The sequence below is a fragment of the Vigna radiata genome, unplaced genomic scaffold (assembly GCF_000741045.1).
Source record: "Vigna radiata var. radiata cultivar VC1973A unplaced genomic scaffold, Vradiata_ver6 scaffold_207, whole genome shotgun sequence".
Classification (NCBI taxonomy): domain Eukaryota; kingdom Viridiplantae; phylum Streptophyta; class Magnoliopsida; order Fabales; family Fabaceae; genus Vigna; species Vigna radiata.
In genome coordinates this window covers 388,064-409,943 of record NW_014543619.1, presented here as the reverse complement: position 1 = coordinate 409,943, position 21,880 = coordinate 388,064, and the positions used below count along the sequence as shown (strand labels likewise).

The 21,880-nt window shown below is 32.2% G+C and overlaps 2 protein-coding genes and 1 long non-coding RNA gene across 5 annotated transcripts; 1 reads left to right on the top strand and 2 right to left on the bottom strand.

Annotated features, from left to right (window-relative positions):
- Positions 1–563: 563 nt before the first annotated feature.
- Positions 564–21,597, bottom strand: LOC106754700 (receptor-like cytosolic serine/threonine-protein kinase RBK1). Of its 3 annotated transcripts, none has more exons than XR_002666972.1 (5): positions 21,337–21,597; positions 21,169–21,248; positions 20,988–21,085; positions 19,867–20,013; positions 564–1,108 (listed from the first exon to the last, which is right to left on the bottom strand). XR_002666972.1 is itself a non-coding variant. In XM_014636755.2 (4 exons), the coding sequence occupies exons 1-4, from the start codon at positions 21,451–21,453 to the stop codon at positions 19,937–19,939; spliced, it is 372 nt and encodes a 123-aa protein (XP_014492241.2). In that variant the 5' UTR covers positions 21,454–21,597; the 3' UTR covers positions 19,446–19,936. The 3 variants fall into 3 exon arrangements, 1 of the variants encoding a protein (XP_014492241.2); XR_002666973.1 differs by having other exon boundaries at positions 564–773; XM_014636755.2 differs by lacking the exon at positions 564–1,108 and having other exon boundaries at positions 19,446–20,013.
- LOC106754691 (60S ribosomal protein L9-like) lies at positions 10,608–15,840 on the bottom strand. Its single transcript, XM_014636747.2, has 2 exons — positions 15,505–15,840; positions 10,608–10,757 (listed from the first exon to the last, which is right to left on the bottom strand). The coding sequence occupies exons 1-2, from the start codon at positions 15,778–15,780 to the stop codon at positions 10,623–10,625; spliced, it is 411 nt and encodes a 136-aa protein (XP_014492233.1). The 5' UTR covers positions 15,781–15,840; the 3' UTR covers positions 10,608–10,622.
- Positions 11,061–15,168, top strand: LOC106754696. The gene is made up of 4 exons (XR_001375336.2): positions 11,061–11,313; positions 14,087–14,142; positions 14,289–14,370; positions 14,909–15,168. It is a non-coding gene; the product is annotated as an uncharacterized LOC106754696 (long non-coding RNA).
- Positions 21,598–21,880: the final 283 nt, after the last annotated feature.

Below are 21,880 nucleotides of genomic sequence, written 5' to 3'. Positions count from 1 at the left end.
ATCGATTAATCGGTCAGAATTGGAGATGGAACGGAGGATAAGGTTTTGGATAGGTGGAAAGGATGTTTAAACGGCAAAAATTGAAGAACAATCGATAGATGATGGTGGAAAACCTAGAAATGGTGGAGAGTGAATCTGTGAAGGAAATTGGATCTTACCATTGAGAACGGAGCAACAATGGTAGATCTGCGCTGACGGATGGTTGAAGACGAAGGTGAACTCGAGAAAGGAAACGAAACTCTCGAAGAATGTCGAGTAAGGAAGCGAAACACAAGTCAAAGACAATGAAAGTCTCCTCCTATGGTGAGGCTTGTAGCTGTGACTAACAAAACACACTCACCAATCTAAGCTATGTTAAAATAAGAAAAACAAATAAAGTTGTCAAGATTTTGAAAGAGTACCAAGGACTCTTCCAAAGAACTTGGACTTTATAAATGACCTTTTTTACAACACAACCTAAAGCTAAGAGTAAACTAACACAAGCCCATTACACATCAAATTACACAAAAACAAAAAAAAAATTGAAATCTGTGCTACTGGGCTTGTTTCAACTCTGCTCATGGCCCAAATCTGGCTGTCCACTAAGCTGCTACGGTCCAGGTCCTTGCTCATTTTTCCATGAAGAATCACGTGCACGTTGCTGTTGTTTCTAGCAGCTTTAAGCTTGTTTAGCTTCTAGATTCACTTCTTTTTATTTGATTCTCCATTCCCTTTTATCTTGGTCTCGACACTTGATGCAGCTGAAGGAATTGCCTTTGCTTCCAAATTGAAATCTGCTGCACAAGAATTCACTCAAAATTAGCAGATCAAACAATTCCAATTCCAATAATTGCAAGTCATACAAAACAATTTAAGCAAACAACTTCCCTTTCACTCGGGTCTTGTGCAACTGAAGCATTGAATAATTCCTATTTGATCCCAAACTGTTCTAAGTATACTGCACAGTTAACTTTCACACCAAAATCAGCAAGATATTCATTCGATATTATCACTTACAGGCTAAAACAGAATAACAATTCAAAGCGAAGGGTAAGTTAGACAACTTCCCTATTTGGATGGTTGTGTCTAGCCTGCTCCAAACTCCACACTGAGGTGTTTTTGATGCTGTCTGCACCAAACCAAGAACAGCAAAGATCCAAGAAGAACACAGCAAACACAAATTGAAAACTATTACTTGAAACACAACAGCAGTGTCAATTTTAAAATTTTGCACATTGAGTCAAACAACAATCGAATCTATCTCAACTGGTGTAACTAAATGAATATAACATCTTAACGAGACAAAAGCTGAGATAGGGGCAATGATAATTCAAATTGGACACTTCCTAACCAATGGTCTTTGCATCTCATTCAAACAACAATAATAACAGACCAACAGTATCAACAATGGATAATGTGTGAAGTGACTTATCTAAACTAGTCAAAACAAAATTGTAAACTATTTCAATATCAGTGGACCAATTAGATCAAATAAAGAACAAAAGATTGCTGGAAGTGAATTTCTCAATGAAGATAAATGCAACAGTGTGTGCAGTAACAATTTTCACAAGCAAAACAAGACAAATCAAATAGTTCAATCAATCAATTTGAAATACAACTGAAATCTGCATGTGATAATTTTTAAACAATCACAGTTGCTTGCTCATTCAATTTCCTGCACAATGATCAGTCACAAAATAGTTAGCAACAGTTAAGTGAAGACCAATTTTTGCTCACAAATTTGCTAAGAAAATTAGGCTAATGCAGCCTTACAAAACTCACTACACTCAAGGCTTCTCTTTAAAAATGTAAAGCACACAAATGAGGGTTTGGAAGGGAAATTCTCCCTTGTCAGTCCAAGGTTAGAGAGTCTTTTAGACCACCACCACCTAAGAGGCTACCAAGCACACAAACCTCTCTTTCAAAATCCAGAAACCAAAGTGTAAAGCTTCTCAAATCAGAAATGGATAGGAAAAGGCAAATTGCAGGTAGAACAGAACAGAGAAAAGCAAGGGAAAATGGACAGCACAGCAGACAAACTCAAGAACTCTAGACAGACTCTAGATTATATGATGAAAGCAAGGAAAAGCTCAAATTAAGAACAACTGATCAAAATTCACTTAGGATGGACAAAACCAGGACTGCCAATCAAGACAAGCAATGAAACAAAGCTTTCAAGAAAAAAAAACTGGAACAACAAATAGAACCTATGAATAACTCTAGAACAGATTAAAACACAAGAAAATAAAAGCAAGTTGAATCATACATGACCAAACAGTTTTGCAGCTGAAATAGAACAATGCATTGCCAATTGCTCTAAAATGTTCACTCCAATCAAATTAAATGAAACAGCAACGAGAGAGAAACATCAAGAGTGAAACTTAGTTGTGAATTGCACTTGCCACTTTGCTTTTTATGTGGTTCAGTCAATACTTCTTTTCTAGATGCTTTTTCTTTTCAAATTACAAGAACTCATGCTTTTATACTTTCATTTTCTTTTGCTACAATTCACAACTTATAATTTGATTTCTATTCCAATTCAACTTCACAAGATGAGTCATGCACAATTGATTCAACACAAAGAAGACCACATAATTGTTAAGAATACCGAATGGAGAACCAAATGACTCTAGGATATGATGACAATAGAAGCTTAGTAATGAACTAATACCAAGCAGAACAGACACACTCAAAAACATTAAAACAGACCTCAAAGAAGTACCAGTTCGGTGTAGCTGGCCAAAACAGAATTCTGCAGATTAACAATGTGCAACCAAGCTAGGCTATAAAGCCTTCATTGCTCGCTTGGCATGCACTTGTTATTGATTAGGCAGAAACTGAGCAAAGCTATCAACAGCCATCAAACAGACTCAAGAACATGAGATTCATTATTTCGAACACTGAAATCTGCCACCAAGCTCATTTAACCAAATGTCATAGCATATATATGGTGAACAGAATTTACTCGGCGCAGGCAACTCAAATGAATCACGAAACACAAGTAACAGCTAGCTAAACTCGATTTTAATTGACAATTAAAACAAACAACATGACTTTAACATAACAGAAATGGATTTCAAAATGAAAAGACTCAATAAAATTGGATTCACCGAAACAAAATGAAATAAGACTCAAAACATGGACTCAAAGCACATAACAATCACAGATTAAGCAACCTTATCAGGATTTGGAAACCTAAGCACATGAAAACAAATTTCACTGAGTGAAGATGCACGAAACACAAACTAGATGCGCAACAACTCAAATCAGAAAAAAAAAATCAAGACAATGGAGAAATGTAAAGAACAACACGGAAGTGATGAAAATTCAACAAAGACACAAATCAATCTTAACTCAGAATCAAATGAACGAAACAAAACATGAATCAACAGGAACACATACAACGAAGATTGAATCAGAATCGAAGACAGATGCGAGAGAAAAAAAATTCGAAACAGAGACGTAGTGCAACTTGTAACTATTTAGATGGATTGTTATCATGTTTTGACTTTTCGAAAGAAAATGTCGGGATTGTTTTATCCTTGTACCTGACCTTTGGAGGAAATGAAAGAGTTATGTTGTTGTATTCTTATTTTGCTTAAACTTTCGATTCTTTTTACTTTATGGGCTAATCCTTCTCTTCTCATCTTTTTCATTTCATAGTTTTGGCATTTCATAATTTGGGCTGCTTTATCCTCTTGATACAGTTGTAGGCGAGTCTTGTGGATAGGTGAAGGACTTGACTTTGATGACTAGTATTACTACTGATGAAGAGAAAGACCCCTTATTTTCTTTGGTATGTTTTGTGATATTATAGTTAGATAAAATTTTCATTTATTATTAATGGTTGCAACTACTTACGTAAAATATTTATAAATGTTATATCCAGGTAGTGGGATTTATGGCATCTTAAAAAATTTTATTGTTCTTTCTTATTTTTGTGACAATGTTATTCTTTGGGTGTTGAAGGCTTGGAACTTCTCTTTGCAGAGGAGCTTCACACACATGATTCTTCTCTTGTCATTTTAGATGGATTAATCCTTGGAAAACATAGGAAGCCGCTGGTATTTGCTCCTTCGTCAAATGCATAATTTCTAAAGAAATATACATTCATGATCGCGCTCTTATGTATAATTAACCTGCCATTGTTCTTTATTCAACAGGTTTGCTACTTTAATTAGAAAATTGTAAAGACTCAAGCAAAGTTGGCAAATTTGTGACTGTCCATTTCAATACAAAAGAGGTAATAATTTTATTCTCTTTTTTTCCAACACCCACCTCCTTGTCTTATTTTATTTTCCTATTTTATACTATTTGGTTCTAGTTTATTCTTTTATCTTTTAGGTGTACAGTTCACTCTAAATCATAATATTTATTATTTTTATTTAGTTCTTTTACTTCGAAAAACCCTTTAGTGTTGAAAATCTATGAATGAATGTTGATCTTAACGTGACAAAAAACGCAATGTTTACAGTGTCATGTTTACTTAGTTGCCGATGGTGGTAGACTTTGTCATTCTCTGATCATTGCTGACAAGGGAATATCAAAAATCAAACCGTTATTTGTAAGTTTATCATATACTTTCATCCTAGAAACAAAAGTATCTTGTAAAAAATTAAATTTTATACATTTTCAAGACAGAGAATTGACAATTGGTGATTTCTTACGAGATAGATTGATTAAATATCTTGATGCGGATGAACAAAACGACGTTATGGTGCGTTCAAATTGCTCTGATTACATTTTGTTTCTGTTGATATACGAGTAATTACGCTAAAGTATCCATAGAGCAAGTTGAACGCACCATAACGTCGTCTTGTTCATCAGCATCAAGATATTCAATCAACCCATCTCGTAAGAAATCATCAAGTGTTAATTCTCCATCCTGAAATTGTACAAAATTTAATTTTTTATAAGATACTTTTATTTCTAGGATGAAAGTATATGATAAACTTACAAATAATTGTTTGATATGATTAGTTTGATTTTTGATATTCCTTGTCAGCAATGACCAGACGACGGCAAAGTCTACCACCATCGACAGCTAAGTAGACAAGACGTTGTAAACATTGTGTTTTTTTCACATTGAGAACAGCATTCATTCATAGATTTTCAACACTAAAGGGTTTTTTGAAGTAAAATAACTAAAAATAATAAATATTATGATTTAGAGCCAACTATACACCTAAAAGGTAACATAATAAACTAGAACCAAATAGTGTAAAATAGGAAAATAACACAAGGCGACAGGTGTTAGAAAAAAAGAGAGAACAGAATTATTACATGTTTTGTATTGAAATGGATAGTCACAAATTTGCCAACTTTGCCAAGTCTCCGCAATTTTCTTATTGAAGTGCAAAACTATTGAAAAAAGAACAATGTCAAGATTAATGATACATAAGGGTGCAATCATAAATGTATATTTCTTTAGAAATTATGCACTTGATAAAGGAACAAATATAAGTAACTTCCTATATTTTTCAAGGATTAATCCATCCAAAATGACAAGAGAGGAATCAGGTGTGTGAAGCTCCTCTGTAGAGAGAAGTTCCAAGCCTTCAACACCCAAAGAATAACAGTGTCACATAAATAAGAAAGTACAATAAAATCTTTTTAAGATGCCATAAATCTACTACCTAGATATAGCATTTATAAATATTTCATGTAAGTAGTTACAAACATAAATAATAAAGGAAAATTTCATCTAAATATAATATCACAAAACATAGCAAAGAAATTAAGGAGTCTTTCTCTTCATCAATAGTAATACTAGTCGTCAAAGTCAGGTGCTTCACCTGTCCACAAGACTCGCATACAAGTGTATCAAGAGGACAAAACAACCCAAACTATCAAATGAAAGAAATGAGAAGGGATTAGTCCATAAAGTAAAAAGAATAGAAAGTCTAAGCAAAATAAGAATATAACAACATAAGTCTTTCGTTTCCACCAAGCAAGGTCAAGTACAAGGTTAAAACAATCCCAACATTTTCTTTCCAAAACTCAAAACATGAGAATGGTACATCTAAATAGCTACAAATTGCATTACGTCTCACCTGGCCAGAATGCACAAGTCTAGCATTTATTTCGTTGGACTTCTCAAACTGCGTTGAGACCCTTGTCATTTGAGCCACAACACTAATAAATGATAACCTTGATAACACCAACTAAAAGAAATTTTTCATTAAAAGGCATATGCGATGTGTTAAGTAAATCCAAGTCCCGCATACAACCTTTGTCACTCCTGTCCTTGCCATTTTGAACCTTTTAATTTGAAAATTACAGTGGAGAGGGTCTTTTCCAAACCTAGAGTGATGATTTTCCCAATCCAACCAGAAAGCTATAAACATTTCCAAAGAAAAAATTTAAATACAAAATCAGGCATCCTAAAATCAGATTGAAAGAACAAGGCAATGAACAACAAGATAAAATGAAAAAATCAATCACATTTATAGCTTTTGCATTTCTAACACGTGAATAAATAAAGTTTCAGCTATATTTTTAAACTTTGACATTACCCACAAATCATCATTCCGAAATAAAAATAAATAATGTATGACTACTTGTCAGTCAATTTCATATGTACTGAAATCAATGAGCAATTGCCCCATTTACGTCTCAAATAAAAATATATTTACATCTAAGGGGGATTGTAATTAGTTCGTTAACAAAATTATGAATCAGGATTTTCACTAACCATAGTTGTCAATCTTAGATAGATAGTGAAACAATTAACTCTGACAACTGTTATAACAAGATGACCAGTATTTTAAATATTTAACACACAGCAAATATTTTATACTACATATACAAATGCATTCCAAAGTGAGTGAGAAATAAAAAATTACCAAAATAACCCTAAACAACATTATTTAAGGGAAAAAAAAAGATTTTTTGAACCCCATACGATGATATTGCTCAAAAACACCTATGGTTGACAAGAAAAAGTCATTCTGCTATTTGAACCCCACAAAATCCAAGGATGCTCTGCTATAGCACTTGTTATCCACTACAGTATTTTATTAACTACTGTGTCACTAACTTTTAGCTTTTGAGTTATGAACAAGTTTAACAAATACAAAAGGGACCACGGCATCTGCATACATAAGCATCCAACTATTTGAACCCACCCTCAAAATCTAGCTATTTAGGGGGAGAATCAAGAACTTCTCCATGTAGCTAGCCCTTAATACCCAAATTCCTTTTAAACATCAAACAAAAAGCCAAAAATCAAGAAGAGAATCAAATAGAAAGAGAACAGTATAAAATAAACTCTTTAAAAAGACAAGTTAGAGATTCAGGACAACTTTAGTAAGATTATATTTGATTGAGGAATTTTCAAAGCATACTTACAATTGATATGTCAAAATTGACAGCCTTGCCAGGCCTTTCTAATATTCTGTTAGCCACATTCTTAATTTCAGTTGTCATGGACTGGAATAATCCTAAACCAAAAAGAAGAACATCAAATAATTGAATTAAAATTAATAATGAACCAACTACAATATATTTGCCAGCAAGATGACAAATTAAACACAATCGCACCTAAAAAAGTAAAGACATTAACTAGCTAGATAAAATGAACCGATTGTTTTCCATATAATTCTGAGTTAAAAGAAATAGTTAATACATGACACTTCGTTGTGAATATAAAAAATTAATGGCAAGTCATATGTTAGGGATGTCAATTATTATAAATTAGTGTTTGGTTTAGTTATGTTTTTTCGTAACCTCTACAATAAAGGACAACTTTATTCTCCAGCACAATATATACCTTGCATTTGCTTCAGTTTTAATTAATGAAGAACAATGTAGTTTCATACCACTGCTCACTTTATTAACATGGTATCGTGAGATTAAAGATCCACGATTGAATAAACACCCTCTCTTTCCAATCTACCTCCCCAACCACCACCAATTCATGTGTCCAATATCAACCCGCTACCCACCTAACCACCACTGGAAAATACTCAATCTCTTCCCTTTTTTAACCTTTTATTTTTCTATTTCAGCTGATGAAAAGATAAACGAAAATTATTTTCTTCTATGAAAGCGACAAATCAAACCCTTCCCCAAAGGGAATCATCTTCATTGATCTTTGTAAATCTCTCCATTCTGCCAAGCTTCTTGACAGAGAGCAATAGGACCCATGGAATCGTCAAATCATCAACTACAACACTCATTCTCACGTGAGTTACCCGTTAAGGAGTGTGTTTCTTAGATCAACATATCTTTGTTGAATATTTTACATTATCTTACTTATTTTTGTTAGTTCATGAGGCATTTTTTTTCTTCTATATTAGTAATAATAAACTCGTTATTTATAAAAAAAAAATAATAATAAGAAAGCAAGAGAGAAGTAGTCACAACCTTTTCAGTCGGTTCTTTTTTTAAAATTACATCCATTAAGCGTCTTATCATATCAGCAGCATGTATACATTTTAGCTCAAAATTATCTCCATCCACCTATTGACAACAAAATAAGAAGCAATGAAAAACGAAACACAACTAAGTCAAATTACATGAGTTGAAAATGAATAGAATGAAATCAAATTGTCCCAAAGAAACACTATAAGACATTTAAGATTCATGGAAATCCTTACATGTACATGTGCAAGAAATACATCTCTTAACAAAGAAAATGCTCTTCCTATAAAAAAGAATCAAATGCCAACAACAAAATCGAAGACAAAATGTGAGATTAATTAATTATTTTATTAAAGCATTTTAATGTATAGAAAGAGATGAAACCTTTTCAGCTGAATTGTTTGGATACATGTAAGGATTTACCTGGTCAGTGCACGTAATTAATAAATACATAAGAATAATTATTATGTCTGTGTATCTAATGCAAAACAAAGTAAAACTGCAAAAGGGAGAAACTGAGGAATCTGTATATCTACTTAAAGAAGACCAATTCCACAAAGTTACTAGGGAAACATGTAAAATATGGTAACAAAATTGTTTATTTGTTACATCTGTCCAAGCTCACCAGTTCATCAAGGTACTCCAATGCTTGCTCTTGTGTATAGACCTTACATTTTCTACATTCCTGATCACGGGACAAAGCATAATTCATAATTAATTGACAACATAATCAATAATGTTACTGTGCTAAAGCTAAAAATAAATTGAGAAAGATGTGGTGTATTCTACCGTCTCTTCATTGTCCAAACTCTTATAATTTATAATGGTTATAAATTGTAAAAAAATATCATAACATTTAACAAGTATGAACAATAATTACCTCAATAGAGGGCAAAAATAGAAAACTATATTATGATCCCCTCGAAGCATCTGTATAACTTCTTGATCACTCTCCATCATTCATAACTACCATAAGAGGAACCTATAGAATAGTTTTATTGGAGAGAAGATAATTTTAATGGGAAGAGAGCACTAAATAAAAGCAAATAAATCATGTTTAAAATGTACAAAAACACCTGATTAGCGAATTGTTTCAATTGTAACCACAACTTCTCATCTTCCATCATAATTGATGGCTTTGGAGCTTATTTTCTGCGTGATGCTTGTAACATATGCTGTTATGCTAAGCCAAAATAAAAAATAAAGGTTAGGAAGAAATCATTAGCCTAAATGAGACACTATAATACCGAGTTTGTCAGTATTCGTGATTATTCTATTTTTTGCCAAATGCTATTGTATCATAATTACCTTAAATTGATTAGTAAAACATTACAATTTCAAATAATAGAATTAGTATAGATGATATTATATTATATTTAAAAATGAAAGTTGGTGTCACAGATCCCAACTCAAACCATTCAAGAATGCTTATCAATTTATCTAAATAACTATATCAATTACCACTTAACAATTAATTCATTCAGTTTTCATATGTTTTTTGCAAGTGACAGATGCTATTAAACTGATCAAATGACAGTCATTGTATATAACTTGGAGAAAAGGAATATCACCTTCTCGGTTCCTTTGATTACAAATTATCCTCCAGGATCAAGGGGGTACTCACCTACCGAAAGAAAAAAAGCAAAACAGCCAAGGGTTTTTATACAAAAAAAATAAATAAATAAATAAATAAAATATATATATATATATATATATATATATATATATATATATTATAATCAAATACAAAACAAGTTGAGTAAGTTTCAGCTTCGTCTCTTTTCTGCAATAGAGAGACAGTTATAACTTCGCAACATGACAGGTATCTTTCCAATTTCAATCTTAAACTATAAAAATAAAAATAAAGTCAAAACTAATTATAAGACTCATTGGACAATTTTTTACTGGATTATTACCTTTGTGTTGACTTATGTCACAATATTTCCACTAATATACTCAACATTAACATATATTGGAGCAGCATACCTTTTTTATTAGACACCATTAAAGAAAATCATAAATAAAATGGTCATATATATGCATTAAATAGCTTAAGCTTAATCAATCTAACATTTGGTGACTTAAACGACATATCCGTGAGCAAACCCTGAACAACAAGAGGAGATTAATAAAATATCAAGATAAAAATCAAAATTTACTTCGTACCTCTATGAGAGTGATTAGTAGCTACTATCGTATCTTATCATTGTCAAGAACTATTCTTTATATATAACTAAACCTAATGGCACATTTTTCTTAATATCAAATAAAAGAAAAAATTAATTAATTAAAAATATANAGGAAGAGTATTTGTGCACCTTCTTCTCGCCGAGGAAATTTCGGATTTCAATGGACTTATTGTCTTTGGCAATGTTGGCGTTGATAGGGAAGTGAGCGTACACGAACCTCATCTTACTACTACAAAATTGATCATAGATAGCGCTCAATAGATAGCGTTTTTTTAAAAAAGCGCTATCTATTATCATAGGAATAGATAGCGCTTATTTAAAAAAGTGCTATCTATAAGTAATTAATATTATTTTTTTAATTTATAATTTAAAATAAATTAATAAATAGCGTTTTTATTTAAAAGCGCTCTCTATTCTAGTATGTTAGATATCACTCTCTTAAGAAAACACTATCTATTTTATTAAAATAGCATTTTTTTTTAAGCGTTACATGTTAAGTATTTAAAAATAAAAATGTAAGTCTTGAGTCTTTTTTTTCGCACGAGAATTTTTTGAGTTTTCGTGGAGCTTCTCTAAAACAAATTTTCCCATTTTTCCCGTTTGCCCTGAATTTGAGATTTTCGCCTAGTATCACTTCCCATTTTCACTCAAGTTTCACTTCCAATTTGTGCCCTAATTTCACCTCCGATTTTCGCCAAGTTTCACGCGACGCGTTCGTCCCAAACCTGTGGTGGAGCGAGACGGTGTTGCGTTGGTGGAGCAAGTCGCTCGCGGTGGCCAGGTATTTCTTGTGTGTTGATTATGGGTATGATACTTGATTGTTTGTGATTAGTGGTTGATTGTTGTGTGCTTGTCTCTGTTCGAATCGAGTAGAGTTGGGGGTAGAGGGCTCACGATGCATTCATTCTCTTCTCTTCTTCCCTTCGACGTTTTAGGGTATAATGCGAATGAGAGAACGGGGAACGGCGGAAATTGCGAGACGAACACTTTTGAGGTTTTAGAAGTGGTTTTCGAGTGTCAGTGAGGGGTACTGAGAGAGCGAGTGCAATGTGGCCAGAGAATGGGAATTTAGAGGTATTGACATGAAAATAATCTGGAAAATTTATAGATGATGAGTGCTCTGTTTTTTTTTTTTAAAAAAAGGAATAATTAGTAAAGGGCTCAAACACAATATTTGTCGACTTTGATAGTGAGTTGAATTGGGTGTTTCTATAATTCTGAAGTTTTTCTAAAAGGGTATGGTGTGATTGTTGTTTGTCCAGTATTGTTGATCTCAAACAGAAAATGTTAAAATCTGGAACCGTTGGTTGTCTCTGAAGTAATGTTAATTTGTGAAATGTTGAGTATTGGTCTAAAACAAGAAGTATTGTAAATGGAGTAAATTCTGATTGCGTAATTACTTGACAGACTTTGAAATTATGTGAGATTCGTGAACATTGTATTGTTTGGAACGTTTTATTTTAAATTGAAAATGAATTATAAGCAAAGAAATGTCTATTACTCATATATGACTGAAGGGTTTGTTTTTGCTTGTGTTTTCTGGAATGAGTTTGAGTAAAAGTAAGTTTATGAGTGATTACTAGGCGAGTCTCTGATGGAAAAGTGGGTTATAAGCTAAGGCCAGGTTATGCTATATGTATATATTGTTGAATGAATGTACTGACCAATGCAATCACTTAATAAAAACTATATTCCTCGTATGTTTATAGCATCTTACATCTGTCAGGAATTGTTTGTTTTGTGTGGCTTCTGAACAACCAAAAAAAGCTTAAAGCAACATTGACTAGATTGGGCTGTAAGAATTTTAATTTAGATTGTTATTTATTATGACTCTGGTTAACAGCTTCTAACTAGCTCTAGAATTATTTCTTGATTAGCTTCTGTAGTCAATCACTAATAGTATTAATAGGAAGGGTTGTGTTAAGAATTAAGAAGCAATTTCTCTCAAGCAACCTCTGTTCTGAGATTTTAGTGTAGGATCATAATCCTCTATAATCTTTTGACATGTTCCCAAAATATGAAACTCCTGAGAAAAAGTACATTTTCTCTTTTTTTTTTTTTTTAATCTTCTTTCTTGTCACAGATGTATTCTCTAAGATCCAGAACTACAGATATTTTACTCCGTAGTCACCATGCCAGTGTCAAATACTTTTGACACTAAAAATACTCATGACTGCATTCCACTACTCGTACATTTAATAATATTGCCTATTGAAAATAATTTGATTATATAACATTGAGTCCAGAGGATGCAAACACATTCACCTATGTTCAGTGTGAATGTTTGCCAATCACGTATTGGATGCAAGGTTGCAACTGAACACTGTAGGGTGTATGTGAACATGGGTAGAATGTGTAATTCTGCCTTAGGAGCAAATTGATAAAGGGTGCAGACGTTAATCTGATTGAGTACCTTGCTTCAGTTTAAATAATGTTTTAAATTAATTTGGTTCTCATTTGGATTTTAGTTGAAACATTTAAATTAATTTGGTTCTCATTGAAATCTGCGAAAATATAATTGATACATATTTCCAATTAATGGTATTTTTTATTTTATTTTCTGTTGAGGTTAATCTACCCTAATTTATTAACCGAAATCTAAACGTTTTTTAATGTTTCTTTTAGTTTCAAGGTGTCATTTTATAAGAGTTCCAATGAAGTGTTTTTGGTGAATTTACATTAAATGGAATTTTGAAGTTTTTACGAACGTTTTACAAACACTAGTTACACATCTAAGTTGGTTTGATAGAAAAGTTGATTGACAAAAATTTGAGCTGATTCTTTTGAAGAATTTTTACATTTGTCAGCGAGTATTTTTAATGACAATGCATATTTCTCTTTGCTGTTTTGAAGTACAGGATATCGCTTTACAAAGTTTCACCTGTATTTTTTTTGTCCATAGCAGAACCTCAAAGTTATAAATTAGAATATTTGTTTTTATACTCACTTTTTCTATGTTCTTACCAAAAGTATCTCCATAAACAATGCTACTTTTAGCCAAACACTGACCCAATTGTTCATAGCCATATAAGTGAAGAGTTCATAATTTGCAACAGGACCAACTAGCAAAACGTGGTTATAACATATTTGAAAAAAAGTATACATATATATATATATATATTATTAATGAATTAAGGTTCTTCATTGTTAATTAGAAGTCAGACTATATAGATATATAGTATTAATGAATTAAGTTAATCTCTACTTTGTATATTCCCTAAATCTTAATATTTTTTTTAAGGAGTAATTATCTAATTGTTTTCCTTATTTAAATCACATATAGTGATTATATGAATATTGCCTATTTCGAACTAATTATTTAATTAGAGATATAGTTTAAAACCAGTATCATGTAAACACTCTAATATCATATTAGAAGTTAATCTGACATATATATATTCCCTGCCACTATAGGTTTCTGTTCACAAGATAAATATGGTTGAATGTGCTTTTTTAATAGATTCCATGCATGTTTTGTAGTTTTATTTAACTAGTCCTTCCATTTTTACTAATTACTTTACTAATTGCATTGTTATTCTTTTTGTAAATTTCAGTTGTGAACTTTTTTCCCACATACGTTGTGTTCAAAGTTGATGTGTTCAAAGTTGAGGTAGGATGAATATTATTTTATAGTTTGTTATTGCAAATAGTTTCTATATATTGCTAATACTATATTGAGTACTTTTAGTTGACATTTGTATACTTTTAGTTGTATTGTTTTTACTTATACATGTTTTAATCTTATTTATTCACTAGGGTTATACAAATCTATCGAGCTTAAATAAGAAACATGGTTTCAAAGTCTAAGTCAAACAATATCAAGTGGACAACAATTAAGGTACATTACTCTAATATGTTTTGTGTAGTATAGTCTTGATTGTGATAATTAAATTGTTGAATGACCTTATGTGGTTATGGCTGTTTGTATTGTACTGGTTAGGTGAATAACTTGTATTCTTAAATGGTTGAAGACTTATTTCCTTGTTGCATGATGATGGTTAGTTAAATAACATGTATTATTGTGAAACTGGTTGGAGGAGTATATGGTTGTTATGAAAGCATAACTTATTATTAATTGTTTATACTTATATATAGTTATTTGTTATCATGCATTGAATCTGTTTGGAGTATACTAAAGTTTTGGTTCTTTTTTATGTTCAAATTATAAAAATGTTTTCTTATTTATTTTGGAATTCTAGTGCCCAAGACAACCCAACGGCAATGATTGTGGATATTATGTGTGTCAATATATGAAGGAAATTATTACATACTGTGAAAGAAGAACAATTCCAACTAATAAAAGTTATCTTTATCGTCATAATTAATTTGTAGTAATATTTAATGAACTAATTCTATGTTATTTTTCTTCCTTGCAGTTTCTAGTTGCAGATGTCAACAATATCATGAAAGTCAAATAATTGAAGTTAGAGAAAATTGGTGTTTACATGTAATTAGTACTTGCTTATAGGTTATGTTAGGCTGATGTACATGCTTATAAGTACTGATAGGATATATATGTTATGGTTGTATATATTGTCTTATAAAGCAATGTTATGTCATGACACGTATGACTTAACGATTAAATTTTAAAATATTAGTGTATCAATAAATTTTATTTATATTAATAAACATTCTTTTTGAGACATTTGTCATATTTTTCTCAATATTTTATATTTTTTTGGTATATAATAGAATCAATATACAATAGAATCAATATTTTATATTTTATTCTGAAATTAATTATTTTTTTTTCAAAAATTTGAACTAATAGATAGCGCTTTTTTAAAAAAGCGATATCTATTGTGGCTGACAATAGATAGCGCTTTTTTAAAAAAGCGCTATCTATGTGACTGACAATAGATAGCGCTTTTTTTAGAAGCGCTATCTATTAATAGATAGCGCACGCATAGATAGCGCTTAAAAAGCGCTATCTATGATAAAAAAAAGCGCTATCTATGCACTTTTTTGTAGTGTAGCAGTAGCCCTTGGTGACGCCGGTGATCAGATTGTCGACGTGGCTGAGGGCGGTGCGAATGGCGGCGGAGGTTTTCCGAGAGCCAAACCAGGCGTCGATCTTGAGCTTCTTCTTGTCGTTCTCGTCGGTGATGAGCTGAAAATCAAGGTTGAGATGTTTGAAGTCTCGCACTAGTTTTCCACGAGGGCCTTCAACCTCGATCACCTTCGCGTGAAACTTGATGCTCACGCCATCGGGAATGTTCATCGTCTCTGTTGAGAGAATCGTCTTCATTGTTGCTGTAACTATCCCTCTCTGTCGCAGACAACGCACCTCCCTCACCTCACTTCCAAAACTCTAATGAACGATTATATTTAGGGTGTTGCTCCCTCCACCTCCCCTTTTTCTCCCTCTATCTCCCCATTCTATTTTTACTCTTCACTTTATTTTTCTATTCTTGTTTCATCTTTTTTAATAAAAAATTTATTAGGTTAAAGAATTTTTACTTACTGTATCACATAACCTATTACTATTATTGATTCTCTTTCACGTTTTCATTCTTACTGCTTTGTCGTGTAATTCTTTCTCTTCTTTGTGGAATTCTCTCTTCTTCTATTTAATGTTAGAGAGTGTGGTGAGTGAGGGATTGGTAAAAGGAATTGTTTTCTCTTACAAAAGTTCAATCATCTCTGCATAAGAAGAAGGTAGAAGTTCATTCATCTCCGTGCTTTGAAGACAGTGCTGTGAAGGTAGGACTATGTAAAAAAAAAGGTGCATGAATAAACCCCCGTAATGTCCAAACCCACCTTGAAAGGATATGAGCATCCGTCGACGAATATGCGTCATCCGTTTTAAAAGGCCAAACATGCCACATCCGTTCTAGCCTTATGGGTCATCGTCTTCCTGCACAGAACATACAGAACACAGGCACCGGACAGCCAAACACAAGCAAACCATGCACACATTGATCTAAGATCACGCATATTAAAGACTAAAAATCGAAACACCTGGTAGAGGAATGCTCCGATCTACACCACGCACCATTAATGCGAACCACCGCACCACGAACAACACACCAGCATACCAGACCACCGTACCGCATTGCCCCAAGACAGATAGCAGAGACTTTGGAAAGTATGGAAGAAGTCACCGTGAAGAAAATGGGAGAAAAAGAAACGGAACTTAAAGTTTCAAGAGGGGTGGAGGAGTGAGAGCGTGACGGAAATGGAATAAAAAGAATGGAGGGGTGCGGCTGGGAGAGAGTAAAAGTGATAAAAGTTTAAAAGGTTAGGTTAGGGTTGAAGGTTATTAAAAGTAAAAAAGTAAAAAAATAAAAAATAAAAAGGTTAAAAAAGGAAAAGTTAAAGGTTAGTTTTGTAATAAATAAAAATATACAGAAAATTGGGGAGGTACAGGGTGGAAAGGGGGAGGTGGAGGGAACAACCCCCTTATATTTATGTTTTGTTTTTAGGTCCACATATCAAATGTTTCGACTTTAGGCCCACATACCAAAGCCTGTTTCTGTTTTCTACTTCCAGCAAACTAAACTAAACCAAATGCTTTCCGCACCCCATAATTTCATCACACAATGCTTATTTTCCAAAATATTCATTTTGCCCTTTTTATTTTGTAATTATTTTCAACTTCCGTGAACCACTCTATCCTCCTTCTTGTGTCCATGTCTTAGATGTTGGCAATAGTTGCTTTGAGAGAAGGTTTTTGTAAATTTTGATTACAGATATTATTGTTAAATTTGTACTTACTCGACCCAAAAAAATATAAGGGATTGCTCCCTCTACCACCACACTTTCTTCCTGCACTTTTTCAATTAATTTTTTTTCCAAAATTATCTTTGGTTTTTTTTTTTTTTACATTTATTCTTAACTTTTTATACTTTTAATTAAAAATTCTAATTCTTTATCTCACCGCACAACACATCCAATTTGTTGAAGTTTTTAGTCGCATTTCAAACGAAAATTCAAAATGTTTCCCCTAAAATATGAATTCAATTAGTTCTGTATGAGTCTGTCTGATTTAAATTGCAGGCAAATAATGCTAAGAAAATGCAAACAATTGAGACAACAAGTGAATGCAGTGGTAGAATGCGTGGTATGAAATCTGAGTAAAATTGCTAAACCAATGTGATAATGAATTAAAATTGACTAATGAAAGCATTTAAAGAAATGAAAATAAAATTGAAATGTGCAATAATCTAAAATACGAAAAACAGTGAGTAACTATAAGAAACAAAAATGTTTGATGAAATGTCTGAGTAAAAAAAAAGAATTGAAAAAAGTTGTTTGATGTAATGCCTCAATGAAATAAAATTGTGAAATGGATTATGAAAATGGCTGGAACATGTTTTAATCACTACAAAACTGTAAGAAATGACTTCAGAGCTATAAAACAAAGCTAAAACAGAATATTCAAACCAAAAAGCAATGCAAAATTCTAAAATAGTATATGAATTTAGTGAAACATAAACAAATGGAAATTGAACTAGATATAGCAAAATTGAAATGCAAAACTTAATTTCATAGATGAAATAGATTGAAACAAAAGTAAACACAACTAATTGAAATTTGAAATGTAAAACCAGAATCAAGAATTGGTGTCATGATTATCAAACTCTCGAGTTAACTCGTAAACTCGTACGAGTTTAGATTCCTAGACATTAACTCGAAAGTAAAAATAGACTGTCCAAATTAAAAATAGAAATAACATATTAAAGTAAGATTAAAATAATTTTAGCATACATATGAGAACATACTTCTAGCTTGGTGATCAAGACGGGCTATCCTTGTCTTTGCCCAGACAAGCTTCCCTGCACAAATTTCAAATATTATATATACAAAACTAATACAAGCATGTCAGAATAATTCAAATTATTCCTATCATCTCACCTCAACACTTTCAAATTATTCTTCTTTTCAGAATAATATAAATATAATTATAACCAACATACAGTGTTAGGTTCCTAGGTTCATCCTATATCCTAACATACAATATAAATATGATGTTTTCTATACAGTATTTTATGATTTAAAAAGATAACTTAATGAGGTATTAGAAAAGTTCCTATTGATAATTTAAGGTATTTGTAAAGAACCAAGGAACTAGAAATCACCTGTTGTGGACCATAAGGGAGTACTAGAATAGGTAGGTAGTGTAAATGCAAGAATAATACAAAGATGTGGAAAGGCACATTACTAACAAACCTTCCATAAGCATTAATAATATTCCCACAGCCACTTACTCTCAACATGGTATCAAAGTATTGCATTTAAAAGTTTCTCATTAAAGAACATAAAAAGAGGTTGATAGTTTGTAAGAGGAAAGCTCCTACAAATACTAATTACAAGTATTGTAAGGTAATTAGTTTGAACCAGCATATTTTTACAACCTCTGATGTTACTCTTACTCATTTTAACCATAAACCGTGGTTGACAGTCAGCAAAAAGCTAGTATAAATAATGATTAGTATCATTCATGCAAGTTAGGTAATTAGCTTGAACTAACAAATGTTTCACAACCTTTCAACCAAGACACCTGTTTACTTCTGTTATATGCTAGGAAATACCAACATTTCTACAAAATAGAATGTCAACGTTATGTGTCTAACATCCCTCAACCTTGCAAATGAAAAATGATTTTGGCAGGGTCATCTCTTCAAAACATCTTAGACACTTCTTTGACACAATTGAGCACAATTAGAGTAGGTCGACTATCTAAACACTTTTTAGACACTACTATAATAGAAAGGTAAAATGAATTAAAAATCAAACTATCTTATAAGTATTGCATGAATAATTTTCTTTTCTAATAAAGACATAAAAGCACGATTCACTAACTGTGACGTTAAGTTACACCATTGTACTCTATGTCACTGTCTCCACAGAGCGTTCAACATAAAAAAGCCTCCAAACAAAACCTCATCACATGACAGATCACCAAAACTCTCACTGCCAGTAACAAATGGTAGGATCTAAGAAACAGGACAACTACTATTTGGCTAGACCTCTAACTCTCGCTGCCATCATTAACCTAGTTTTTATAAATGATTATAACTCTGCATTTCATGATGACAGATCACTTATTTGTTGGGTGGGGGATAACATAAAGATGTGGTGGGGAGAAGATTGTAAAATCACAATCACTCTACACCAGAAATTGTTGAGTGTGATACTTGTAATGAATGTGAGTAGTAATGTTATAGACCACAATTTTGAGGATACCTGATTTAGGTTTATGGTTGTTCAAATAAGAATATAATGCATATATGCATGCATTGATTCATTGGAATGAAGAATTAAAGTGAAAGGTTAAATGTGCGTTTGAATTTTGGAATTTGGAATAAGAGTAAAGCATATAAAAGCACACCATATTTTTCAGAGGTCGGTGTAGTGATGGCATGGCTACAGGTATCAAATTGGTTTAGAGTGCCCCCTCCCTATGGAATTGTTTTTGTTTGCAACATCTTGCAAGTAGGCTTTGGCCTCACGAGTGTAGTATATTCGCCAGAAGAACGGTTAGGGTATAAGGTGGGAGGATATTCAGTATAAGTTAATTAGAGTAAATAAATATAGTATAAGTTAATTAGAGTAAATAAATATATATTTCAAGGAAATATTCAATATAAGATATTCAGTATAAGTTAATTGGAGTAAATAAATATAGTATAAGTTAATTAAAGTAAATAAATATATATTCTAGGAAAATATTCAATATAAGATATTTATAATTAAGGATATATGCTAGGATAATATAAGGGGAGATATTTATATATAGGGATATTTATATTAAATGCAAATATATTATAGGAAAATATTTAGTGAGAGATGGATGGGAAATAATTAGTATAAATAAAGTTAGAGTCTAGGATTAAGGGTATGCTTTTGAATTGTGAGTTTTGTAAGAGAGGTTATGCTCTCAGGTAACTGATGGAGATCTTGCTCCCAGTTATTAGAAATAATTGACGGAGATTATGCTCCTAATTATTGTTTACTTTTGTTTATTCACACTACCATCAATAAAAGAGATTCATTTGTTCAATTCCATTCTTTCTTTTGCTAGTTTTGAGTGTGTGAGAGGATGATTTCGTTAAGTTCCCTACTCGGATACGTAACAAGAACCCAAGATTGATGCTCAATATATAGGAATTACTTGCAATAATGGTTCATATAAGAAATTTGTACTTAACATTATATAGTTCACAATTGTTTTGAAGATCTTTTCGATGATGTAATAATTAGGATGGTTATCCCTTGAAAAGGATAAGACATTTGTGTGTCCAACTCTTCATAGGTGTAATTTTGGGGAATCGTTTCATACTTTCTACAGCGAAATTTAACAAGAGGCATGTGAGGCTTCGTTTTGGTTAAATTTTTCTAACTACACAATAATCTTCATACACAATAAACAGGACTACTGGCAAAGCATGGTGCAGCGTTTAAAGAATCCCAGATGGTAATTTAAAACCCTTGTTGGAATAATAAAATACCTTGGCCACTGATGATGGAAGAACCCCAAATGCTCTCTCCACGTACAAGCAATCTTGTCATTTACTTTGCCATACATGAAGTACTCAGGAGCCATGTAACTTCATAAATGAGTGTTTATATAATTTAAAATTGGAATTATTTAAATGCAAATTCTGTCTGCAGCATGTTTGAAAGTACAAACCCAAAGGTTCCAGCAACATCTATGCAGATTATGTGTGATGATGAAGTTGATGCCCATTTTGCAAGTCCAAAGTCAGAGAGCTGCGTTCAAAATCAACAAAGCAGCATGAGGCCTAACATGTGCAAATGATTCAAAACATGAAATTCAACCAATAAAGGGATACAGTACCTGGGGTTCAAAATCCTCAGATAACAAAACATTTGATGATTTTACATCGCGATGGATCACAGATTGGCCTTCATTTTTATGTAGATACTCCAAAGCCTCATATTGAATCGAGGACATTAACGGGTTTCTTTCTTAAAACCCTAGAAAGTAAAGCAGTAGTATATAGAGGTAAAAGCAAAATAGACAAATTCGAACACAATAATCAAATCATTACTTACCTTCTCTACCGCAAGAAAACCATAGTCATTAGGTACAAGGTTGTGTTTGAGCAGGGCAAATGAAGTCGGCTTCCCTCCATACTATTAAAAATTTTAACTTATACATGTTTAAAGAAAAATAAATAAACTATTAAATAACGTATTTTATTATTTGTGGTTAATTTATTAATATGATTATAAAATTTGGAAAGATATATATGCACGCATATTTTTAGGAAGTAATAAGGAAAAGGAAAATGATATGTAGACAACAGATTCAGACAACATTTAGACACGCCACAGGTGTCACACAACCATTGGTCCACGTGGCAAGGAGAGAGAAATCT

Bases quoted from the DNA above. Each gene is read 5' to 3' on its own strand.
- LOC106754700 (XM_014636755.2), bottom strand. From the start codon at position 21,453: ATGTCCTCGATTCAATATGAGGCTTTGGAGTATCTACATAAAAATGAA. The intron at 21,086-21,168 runs GTTTGTACTTTC...TCATTTATGAAG, and splicing joins GATGTTGCTGGAACCTTTGG to TTACATGGCTCCTGAGTACT. The intron at 20,014-20,987 runs GGTATTTTATTA...TATACCCTAACC, and splicing joins CTTCCATCATCAGTGGCCAA to GTTCTTCTGGCGAATATACT.